This window comes from Lepisma saccharinum, chromosome 19 (assembly GCF_977018435.1).
Source record: "Lepisma saccharinum chromosome 19, izLepSacc3.1, whole genome shotgun sequence".
NCBI lineage: Eukaryota > Metazoa > Arthropoda > Insecta > Zygentoma > Lepismatidae > Lepisma > Lepisma saccharinum.
Window position 1 is genome coordinate 5,288,918 of NC_139247.1, and position 12,362 is coordinate 5,301,279.

At 40.0% G+C, this 12,362-nt stretch overlaps 1 protein-coding gene across 1 annotated transcript in view; it reads left to right on the forward strand.

The window, feature by feature from the left end:
* Positions 1-4,970: 4,970 nt before the first annotated feature.
* The window catches only part of LOC146002760 (uncharacterized), a 39,909-nt gene continuing 32,517 nt past the window's right edge, over positions 4,971-12,362 (forward strand). Inside the window, exon 1 of the mRNA XM_083140695.1 lies at positions 4,971-5,641. Within this exon, the coding sequence (XP_082996821.1) occupies positions 4,971-5,641 (671 nt within the window). The remainder of the gene's footprint in view (positions 5,642-12,362) is intronic.

Genomic DNA, 12,362 nt, shown 5'->3' on the forward strand with positions numbered 1-12,362 from the left:
GCAGGCTGGTGTAAACGTTGCCAGGATCGTCCCCACGTCGCGTCTACATTCGATCTTAAAACACCATTATTAGAGGCGACAAGCGTCACAGGCCACTTCGGTCTGAATAAAAAAAATGACCATGCATGTGCCACAAACAGACCAAGGCGACCCGATGGACTGTTGTTAAGAAAATGGCCCAGTTCGAGCGACACGTGCAGTTTGGCGTGTCACTTCAGTCCGGAAGGTCTCATTTATCTATGACATTTGGTTTCCAAGCGACACGTGTCTCTTTTTTCATGTCTGAAGTCTCTTTGTTGGTTACGAATTTACAATCCACATAGTTCGGAACATGTATAAACATTCGCAATAGTTATCTTTAGGAAACTTGCGAACGATTTTTGCTATTCCAATATGTGGTAATTTTTTAATTTATAATTTTATACATACCGTTAATAATAATATTACTAAAAACATCACAACAGAAATGCGTGTATAATAAAGGTAAATATGTTTTGTAAGCATGTTTATCTGGGAAACGTAATCTTCTTGGACCTCTAAATTCCTTTAAAAAAAAAAGTTCTTGCAACGTCTGTTGTTGCATCCGAAAGCTCCGCAGAGAGGCATAGCTTCTTATTTATTGTTTACTCTCAGTATCATTGAAATGTGCAGATATTAAGCCGCGTCCACATAGGCGTAACAGAATACCGTTCCGTAACCGCATAACGCATCAAGGTTGATACGGGGCAAGGCAATGCACGCGCCGATGTTATGGCATGAATGTTTTTCAATCCGTACCGGAGTCCGTAACTGCAACATTCTCGAGTTTCACCAGTTGAGTGTGTACGAACATGGAAGTCGCTGCAGCGTACATTTACATGCATTACGCATTGAAAAGGAAAGGAAAACAGATATGTTGGTGGGGGACACCATTATACAAACGTAGAACTAAATATGGAGGTTCAAGGTTTGTGCCCCCCCCCCCCCCAATCAGGGGTCAGCGCACGCCTATGTTCGGCATCCTCGGCCGACTCCCGCAGCCCCCTAGCTATGTATCTGAACTTGACGAGACTGAGAAAAGCAGGTATTGCGAGCGAAGCGAGCAAGAAAATTTTACGAAATGTATTCTTATTTGCATAAAATTTGAAATCGAAGGGGACAATTGTTCCTCTGTGCCTCCCCCTGTAGGTGCCTTTGACCATCAATAATTGCCCCCTTCCTATTTGCCCTTATAAGGGCGCACATAATATCACGGGGCGCCAAGGCATAGTCTCTTTGAAAACATTTTTTTTATTAGATCATTTGGAGTTCATGGCCGCCGCCCTCTAGCTACGGATCTGAACTTGACGAAACTGAGAAACGACATTGGGAGCTATGCGAGCAAGAAAAATGTTACGAAATTTATCTTTACTTGCATAAAATTTGAAAACGAGGGGGGGGGGGGTAATTGCTCACCTGTGCCCCCTGCAGGTGTCTTTGACCGTCAATGTTTGCCCCCTAGAATTGACTTCCGTCGAAGGTTGGGGGAGGAGCAATGCCCCCTGTGGTCGCGCCACTGTTCTTGGGTGTCTCTCTTCGACTGTCACGGAATGAGTGTTACACGTCTCTGTTCTATGCACGTCCAGACTTGCTGCAACTTAAACGAGCTCAGTGGCGCAGGAACGATGGGGGGGGGGGGGTTACATTGTATCCCCCTAAATTTTTCAAGGGGGGTACTGTACCCCCTAAATCCGTAAATCTAATTGTACCCACTGTATCCCCTTAGATAATTTGACAGACGCAAGGTGCTACTGTTAAAATAACCTATTTTCAATTAGCTCAATAAAAGAAGTTTAAATTGTTTATAACTTATAACCATTATCTTCCTTACCACAGAAATTCAAACCACTGTAAACTTATTTTACTACATTGTGCTTGCTATGATTTAGTTCATTGACCTGTGTTCTTGGAAACTTCTTTAAGGAGATGAAAATTGTTTAAAATGTGTGTGGAACAGTGGAATCAGGTAAAGTTTAGCCTACTCTCAGAAAATCACTCTGCAGGCGAATGCTCTTTTGCTTAAGGGGAGTACACTTTTCTCAAGAAACGGTCGCGTCTATTCGAAGATAAGATATAAATCTTAGTCAGAACTCAGAAGAATATATGACTGACCTCCTTTTCTTTTGAATTTTTCAAATGGAATTTTCCGAAATGAAATACACAAACGAGACTAGAGACGACTGACCAACTTGGGGGGGGGGGGGGGGTACAATCTACTCCTGTACCTCACTCATAATTTTCATAACTTTGTAAGAGGGTATTTGGAAAACTATACTTAAACCTATATACCTCGTATTAAGAGATTTGTTGAAAATACAGATGTTACTAAGACAAGAAAAATCTGTTTTTTTCTCAAATTTCAAGACGAGAATGAAATAAATCTCTGCTAAATCAAAGCAATACGGTACTTGATGTAAGAGACGATCTCGTTGGAAACTCTGGTTATCATGTTTGAAGAAATTGCTTAAAATAAATTTAAAATGGTATATCTTTTTCAGACATACCAAGTGTATATCAATATATTTTTGAAATTAGCTGTGTATTTTATTTATTGTAATTGCAAAGTAAATCCAGTAGTGACAATTGTAAGCCTGTGCTGCCCGTTTTAATCTATTCAGGATAAAATTCCATGTTTCGATGGTTCGCAGTGTCGAAACAAGATGTAAAGCAGAAAAACGTTATGAACTAAAGTTTTTGCTTTAATGAGATATTGTACGTTGTGGGAGTGGTGACACAATGTACATGTTGGTTATACTAAACATTTCGTGGGACAGGACGAGACACCTCGCCTTGTAATTAAGGGGTCCCACACGCACACACAGTGCTTTGGATTCCACTTTAAACTGTAGATCCAGTCCCGATTAGCCTATCTGAGCATGAAGTGAATCTAGAAAAAGTTTTAATAACTTCTGATCTGAAACCGAGACAAGAATAAGCACAAACAAGAACGACTTCGCCACACAGGAGACGAAATGAGGCTGTGACAATTCTCGACTCGTCTCATCGCGATATCATTCCCATGTACATTGAAATGCTTCCTACACATTAAAACGGTGCGATTTGTGATTTTATCAGATGGAGGAGGACTTATTTTTACCTATGTATTAGGTATACTGAGAATTAGACACTAATTGCTTAAAATCTAATTTGATATACAATGAAACACAAACACAACGCCATTTTAAGTTAAACCCTAAAGTCAAACTGTAAGAAAATCAGATGAATGTACGAGAGAAATTGAATCACTGCAGGTTCTATGGTTTGACAGTTGGACTGTCAAAGGCACTGTGATGCTTAGACTTGATCCAACTTCTTGCAAATTTTTCTGCATGAAAACAATGCACTGTGGGTCTATTTATTGAAAGGAAAAGTAGATTTGAAACTTCTAAATGATTTCTCTAATCAGTTAAGTTAGGTTTATTGCATTGAACCCGCTTTCACATTCAGTTGATTTTGGATTCGATTCACAAGGTCTTTGAGTGAGATGGGAATATTTGATTGATTGATTTGGTTTATTTTACTTCGCATTTCTGCTACTTTTGGCTAATTACGAAGATGAGGATGAGTGATGATTATGATGAAATTGATGATGAGACACTCACAAATAACACCCATGTCCAGGCCGGGATTCAAACCCGGAACCTCTGTCATTGTAGCGCGCACTGATAACCACTCCGCCACGGAGGACGAAGAATTGGCATGTCACCCTAAAACATACGCATGTACGTACATTCTACATTTAATACCACTACATGTGAAAAGAAACCTTGGCTGGCTCTTCATATTGTCCACCAAAGATTGAAATGAAATAAACTTTCGAGCGAATGGTTTTCCTTGCTTGCTCTGAGATCTGAAGGATTTCGGTTTTGTATGTGTAATAATAGTACTTTCAGTGCTTGAACAGCCTCATTAGGTACAGCTAATTATATTACAAATAAATGCTTTGCCATGAATTTTTTAATGATATTTTTATATGTAGACATGGGACATTAAAATGATCTGAACTGAAGTGGAACTTTATAAGTATGATATATTCAATAATATGGTTTCTATATCCAGTAAGTGGGAGATGATTATTCCTGATTGGAATGGCTCAAGATAGGGGTGGGGGCGGGAATCTTCCTCACACCCTTTAAATCGCAACCTGCATTAAAATGAATAGACGTATCTTTATTTTCACATTTCGAACTCCTGATTTTCCGTTCCATTAAATTCAAAATGAGCCCAGAACAAGGTTCAGAGCTTTATATGTTTCGGAATTATTATCTGATCTTAAATTATCATAAATTCTAAGAAAAACAAAGAAATAAAAATTATTTGTTCAAATTTAGCATTAAATAACAGGAAATTCGTGCGTGCTGTTCTAAAATGGAATATTCCCCATGCCTTAACATTATACAGGAATGGAAACCTGTGAAGTAATATATATATATATATAGGGGAGTAGGGGAGGCTGAATTTTGTACCCCCCCAAATGAAAAACGTTCCTGCGCCACTGATACGAGCTGAACCCTTTGTTGCGACGTGGAAAAACCGACAAGTCATGGAATGGAGCGAACCCCGACTCTTAACATAATTGTTTCGGGCTCAGGTTGCGCGTGCAAGATTCGCAATACCGTCCAAATCCCTACTTCCACCAATGCTTCAGCTGTGTAACTGTGACACATCCCAAGATGACGAAATTTACCTCACCCCCTTCCCCTCGAGCAGAAAACATGCTTAGGCTCTCTCTATTCCTTCTATACTCTTAAGTTTGCAGGGCTGGAAATCGCACGTCGACGTTCTGTTTCACGTTCTGGACTAAGCGGTTCTTTCTAGTTTGCTAGTCATTGATTGTTGTTGCCGTTTCGGTTCGTTACTTAACATTTCGAGCAGTGTACGTTTGGCGCGATATTTAGTGTAAATTAAGTAAATTTTATAAGTTTCATTCAGTTCAGTTTGTGTGTATTAAAATGGCTGGCAGAAGAGGCGTTCCTGCACCGACTTCCATAGTCAATCCTTTAGAGATATTGGGGAATGACGTGATCAGGAACGAAATGGTTACCTGGGATGATCTGGCTTTCCGAACATCTTTGGAAACCATCATCTGGCTGACAAAAAGACGTCTGTTGCACAATTCGTATTTGTGCCAGAACTGCCAAATACAGATGTCATTTATTCAGCGAGCTGAGCGAGCTGATGGTTATCGCTGGATGTGCAAGCAGTGTCGCAGTGCTGCTAGTATCAGGAATGACTCTTTTTTTAGTCGAAGTAACCTGACACTAAAGCAGATCATTAAAATAATGTACGGATGGTCCAGAGACTACCCCCAGCGTGACATTGCGTATGAGGCTCGGCTTGGAGTTCATTCCGAACACACTATTGTGGACTGGTGTTCTTTTTGCCGAGATATTTGCGAACAATATTTGACAGACAATCCCACAGTGATTGGTGGGCTGAATGAAGATGGTGAGTCAAAAGTGGTGGAGATCGACGAAAGCAAGTTCTTTCACAGAAAGTACCATAGAGGTCAATGGCGAGAGGGGCACTGGGTCTTCGGAGGTGTTGAAAGAGGTACCGGAAAATGTTTTATGGTTGAGGTTCCGGACAGGACAGCAGAAACCTTATCCAACATAATTGAAAGGTGAGTAGGGTTCAACTTTTGAAATAATGCCTTTGTCTGAAGTTTCTAATAACCTACATGGTGTGTTTTCCTTATGCATGTGCATCTAATTGGAGCATATATTTTTGCTTAGGACACAATTTTTTTATTACAAAATTCCAGTAATATTGTACAATAGGGGCGTAAGAATGCGCATGTGCGAGATACACGCGTTTCGCGAGGCGGAAGACCTACAACGTTGACAGTTCTCTTTTTTAGAGTCTATTATCTAAATACGTTTGCAGGGCTCATGACCTAATGTAACCTAACCTAACTTCCGCCTCGCAACACGCGTGTATCTTGCGCATGTGCATTCTTACGGCCCTATTGTACAGTGGCTCTCAAAAGTTTTAGGACAACGACATTTTATAATAGGCAACCCAACTTACAAAGGCGTTGGTGGGTTGCGTGTAGAGTTAGGCTTAATTTCAGGGTTGCCACATGAAGAAAAGATATGTATGAAATACGCAAAAGGAATAAAACCAAGTATTATGTGCATAAAAATATTTAAAATATCAGTATTATATTGCAAGTGACAAAATACTTTCTGAAATAACGAGAATCGATGAGTCTACACGAATGGAAATAAGAGGAGACAGGAAGCGAAAGGAGAAGAGGAAAATTAGAGGAGGGAAGTAATGAGAGCATAGGGGAGTGGAGAAGAGTGGGATGGAGAAAGAAGACGAGAAGAGGAGGGGAGACGATATGAGATAGAAACAGGGGTGAGAAGAAGGAGAGAAGAACATAAGAGATCAAAATTTTCAAATAACTCTGTACTTCTAGAATTACTTTATTGTATTTGAAAGTTAACTGTGAATTTCTTTCTTTGTAATAGTATTAATGTGCCTGTGGATATTTTATTTATAATTTTATAACGGCGCTACGCGAGGTTAGGCCTACGTGAATATCTACGAAATACTTCGTTTAAACTTGCAATTTATTAAATCGCCATTTTCATGTCTTCATATGAATTTCAAACCACTAGATTTTTGGCAAGGGAATTGTGTCATCCTGTTTCCAGTCAAGTGTTCCTGTAGCAAACATTTAAAACTCTATATGGAATTTTCAGTACAAGATAAGTTTCTTTATTTGATACATGTATGCGAATTACACTACGTCTCGGTTATCTATGTAGCAGGCAATTGAAAACAAGTGACTGCGCAAGTACTGACGCGAGACGGCCCCACCAATGAACACGTGAGAAGATCGGGATTGCGTGGAAGGAGCAAAGAGACTGCAGTTTCCAGCAGTACTAGAAAATCTTTCTTTCGGAAATACTTTTGTCATTTGCGATATAATGCTGATATATTTTATAGTTTTATACAATAATACTTGGTTTTATTCCTTTCACGTTTTTTCATAAATATCTATTGTGCATGTGGCAACCCTGAAATTGAGCCTAGCTCTACAGCTCTACAGGCAATCCACCAACACCTTGTGAAAGTTGGGTTGTCTATTATACAATGTCGTTGTCCTAAAACTTTTGAGAGCCACTGTACATGATTACAGAAAAGGGTAAAATTCATAATTGAGTTTTATTTTATTCATTATTTTCAAATATTTAACACTACGACGGGAGGAGTCACTTTTCTCCTTTAATAACTCTCTCGTTTTTCTGATAATTTTCTTGAAATTTTGTGACTTTTCGTAATTTTTTGCTCTTTTATCTAGAAAGTACAATTTATTTCAGTGAAATTTCACGTTATACCCCTAGAACAGCGGGAGGGGTCAATTTGACCCCTATAAAGTTTAATTTATGCATAGCACTGAAATATCGGCGTTACGTAGGTTGCGTTTATAGCATGTTCCCACTTGTCGCAGTTCACAAGTCGTCATGTAGGTAGAGTTCTTGGACAAGGAAGGACGTCCTGAACTGAACATGTCTCATCAAGTCAAGGTCCGTGGAATCTGTTTTCCCCCCTGCCTGAGAAGGTCCCGCCATAACTGGGCTTTCTGACAAACCCCGCGGGCGAGAATTCTGTGACGTCATCGTGGTAGCACCTTCCTTCCTTCGCCAGTCTTTTTACATGGAAGCGCATTGGAGGCACGAATGTTTTCGATTAGTATTTGTACGCAATTGTTGTCGCAACAATGCAACGTCGCATTTAGAGGGAGGGTTCGGGAGGTCAAGCTCCCCCGGAAAAGTTGCCAAGTACCTACTAAATAAGCAAAATACTTGATTACAATATGATCACAGACAATTGTCTGTGGTATGATCAGTGAGCCGGAACGCTCCTTAACTCTGTTCGTTGTCGAAACTCACTCAGCTCCTGCTGCGACATAATACACGAAAGTCCATCCTTTATTACACCTTGTTAATAATAGGTAAAGAGGAAAGAGATATATTACTTGAACAAAACTTTTCTTTTGTCCGTGTGTGGCCCGAAAAAAGAAATAAAAATAAAGAAATTCGATCAGTGCTGTTGGGGACAATTACAAGTACATATTGATAGTACATACTGGCAGCACAACATGGAATCGGACGCCAAAACCTTGTTAGCCTGGATAATGCAGTATGGTGAGGTTGACATTTAGGTGTATTGAGAAAGGGTCACTAATTACACCCCGCACGATCCTTTGTGATCATACCACAATATTTAGAGTAGCTTTTATGATGAACATAAATAATAATAATAAAAATAGAAAAAATCACTAATGATGATAATATTAATAATAATATTATAAATAACATTACATTTTTAATACGATTTTATTATTATTATTACTATTATTATTATTATTATTATTATTATTATTATTATTATTATTATTAGTTCCCATGAGCCGGCCACCGTGACGGAGTGGTGGTTAGCACATCGCGCTACGACGCCAGGGGCCCCCTCCCGGGTTCGAATCCCTGAATGGGTGTTTGTGAGAGTCGATTCATCAATTTAATCATATCATCATCACTAATCCCATCTTCGTAATTAGCCAAAAGTGGCAGAAAAGTTAAGTAAAATTAACTAAATCAAATAAAATCAAAGTAGTTCACATGTCCATTCATTTGTGGTTGGCGTTCCGGCTATTGAATGAATTAGTTTTGTATGGACATTGTCTGTGGAAATAAGTGCATGATGATAACAATAATACGTTATATTTTTATCACCTGGAACTAACAACCTTTTCGTTTATCTCGTCGTCGCTGTAACGAGTGCACTCACGGCCCCCGAAATGACGTGTCAATCATACCCCGGCACGGGGCCAGACGTCGTTATGTGTACGGGAAACCGGTCGTGACTCACGGTCCAGTTATCAAGTTCGGTACTGAGACGGTCGTTTATTGTCATACTATTGCGAGGCGGAGATTAATACCTTGAAAAGTTACACTGTTTTGTTTACCTTTGATATGTAGATTCGAACAATCATAAATACACTAATAGCATAATATCTGGTACCTGAAAAACGTCAAATAACAACACTGACGAACGGTAAAAAAGTGAATATATATTGTAACAACCAAAAAAAATATTGCAATCAACAACTGTCTACAAAGCCTCCTCACTCTCACAACATTCATTCTATCTCTCTTTCACACTCATGAGGTATTTTTTACATGTGAAGTATGGATACAAATCATGGCTCTCATCAACATACCATTCCTTTTAATTTTTAAACCTTTATGTGAATTTAGGGCATTTATCTGCCAGCTCCTGTGCTCTTTTAAATTAACTTAAGTGCCAGCCCTCGGAAAGCGGTTAACTAAGACAATGGGTCGGCGTGGTTAAATCTTTCGTTCGAATGAACGTGTGCATCGAGTCGTAAGGACGACATTATACAAGTTTCTCGGACGGGGGTCTTACACACGAGCCTCTCTCGTCCAATGAGAACAACTACTCAATTACATAGTGATGCAAAAACTTAATTGGCTCCAGCTGCCGGAATACACTAATCAATCGTCGGCGCGAGCAAAAATTACCTTAAAAACCACTATGCAACAAATAATACTATTTCACGCACACGACCTTGCAATAAAAACAACTACGCTTTCCACAATTAAAAAGGACTCATCGGTCAACTATTGACAAAATTAAATGGCGCGACGGGGCGGTCGGTTACACAAGAAATGGAGCACACTTTGACAATTTATACTAAATATTAAAGAAATGAAATGGAGCTTCTAACGCTGAATGCAGACAATTAAATTAGCACATCTGAACATGAAATAACTCTTTTTTATAACAATACCTAAAATTATCAGACGCGGGGTTAGGTTTAGGTTTTTCCTGAGTAACTTTGCGAATAAGTGAGACTTCGGCGTTAACTGTACGGTGTTGATACTAACGACGCACGTTTACATGTACATGAGACCCTCTGAAGTATACTGTACCAGACTCTGCTACATGGCGTGGTCATTCATCTCTCCTGGACGCGGGACTTGCACACGGTTCCTTTGTGGCGAAATTGTCCTCCAAGGTCGATCGCGACGAAGAATAATTGCGACGATCTGTTGTACTTGCACCTCCTTAGTACTTCGGGCTTTCCTCTTGTCACTAGCGTCGGGTGCACGTGGTCACGCGCCGGTCGGGATATCTCTAGCGTCGGGCATCAATTGGATGTCGATCTGCAATCATCTCTCTCTGGTAGCGGGCTTCAGTTGGAACGTCGAGCTGGAAAACGTCCTTCTCTCTCTCTCTCTCTCTGGTAACGGGCTTTGGGCAGTGTTTGGTTTTGGCGTCGTCTGGCTGGCTTCTGCGTCGTTGCAGGCGTCAGGGGGAGCGACGGCCCCCTTCTCTATCTTCTTTAGCCCTCCATCCTTAGGTAGTCCTCGCTTGGCAAAAACAAATCACCGCGTAATCTTCACCAAAATAAGGCGCACACTGGTAACTCTATCTGCAATTCGCTCACGGTACGTAAGGAAACAAAGTCCACGGACACAAAACAATGATCACGCGAGAGTGTAGCGCGGAGATGCTCTCTCTGTGAAATCCGGGTAAAAACTGTGTCTGGGATGGTAGCACCGCGTATTTAAGAGAGATTCGAATTCTTCCGTTGAAAATGACGCTCAAGTGGCTTGGCTTCTCTTTTGGAGGAGATGCGAATGACCTGTGTCCATTGTCTTGAAACTCGGTCACCGAGGCGTCTTCGATCCTTGCAGGCTCGGGCTCCAGCTGGTGTACCTTTTCATCCGTGAACATGGGTTCGACCGCCCGCTGACTTGAAGCCCGGTCTCGACGAAAATATTCCTTTCGTATCTCCGTGTCGGTGCAAATATGTCATGTCCTAAGCTGAAAAGACAGTTCCGCTGTCACTCAAGAAAAACCCGTCCCCAACTTCCGACGTATGGCTCGGATACAAATTTATCCACAAAATAAAGAACCTCACACTTTTATATTTGAACATAAATGAATCAATAAACAAAAATAATTTTTATCGAACTGCGTTTTACATGTCACTAGATACCGTGACATCGCCTTGTTATCATGTGGTCTCGAATTCGATACCCGGTGTAGGCACATAGTGGTTCGGATCCCACTTTAAACTGTAGGTCCAGTCCCGATTAGTCTATGTGTGCACAAATTGGACTTCAAACAACAAATCAATCAATCTTTTTGTTAATTTATAAATTTCTCATTTCATTATTTATTTATTTACATTAATTTTCTAAGTAGAACACATATCTCTGATAAAAATAATGAAGGTAGATAATGAATGTGTTTTGTTACGTATTCTTTCACCATCTCTTTACTGTTCATATAGGTAAGGTAAAGTTCCCATTCCACATTACACCGTGCCCTTAACCACACATATTCGATCCCATCACGCTCCCGCTGACTTAGCCCACCCCAAGGGTTGTCCCCAAGAACCCAATTATTTGAGGCTGGATGAACCCCAAAGTCGCTTCATGCAGGGACAAAGCCGGAAAATTTCCGACCTTAGATCACACACATAAGGGATCGAACTCTGTCTCGTAGCAGTCAGACGCCCTCCCGGCCTCTATTCACATAGCTAATCCATAATTATTTCTACCACTTTTGGTTAATCGCAACGATGAGTGATAATTGGATGAAATTGGTGAAGAACAAGCATGTCCAGGCCAAGACACGGGAACTTCGGTGGCGAGATCGAAAGTCGACCATTTAACGCTTTTGGTCTTATAGTATTATTGGCAGATATTGTAATATCAAGACAATTTTGCGAGTATTATTACATGTGATATAATTGAGCAGCGTCCAAGAACTCTTCCCGAAACATATTTCTATCTATGCCATGCCCCAGAAATAAAGTAATAATAATAATAATAATAATAATAAATTTTCTTTATTCAGCGGGCGAGGTTCAGCCAAGGGCTGCTCTGCCACCTAACCCTTGTCAATATGATAATACATATGAGATGATATAAACTTATGGAGCAGTAAGCTAAACGTAATAAAAAAATAACATACAAAAAAATTAAGAAAAAATACATAGGAATTAGTTGCATACAAAAAAAGTGTAACTAGAAATACAAAAGACAATAGTAATAATAATACAATAATACAATTCCTTATAGTGAGTAAACGATATAATGAGTCAAAAATTAGTTGTAACTATTGGAAAATATTGACAACTCATCGTTGTTTTCAAATGAGTTTTTCAAGGCAGAGGGAAAGCTTGCGTCCGCGATGACGTCACAAATTTACAATCCAAGCCTCTCGCGAAAAAGAGGCTGTTAAGAACAGACCTCTTCAAGGGGGGTAGGAGAAAGTCTTCATGGACATTGGCA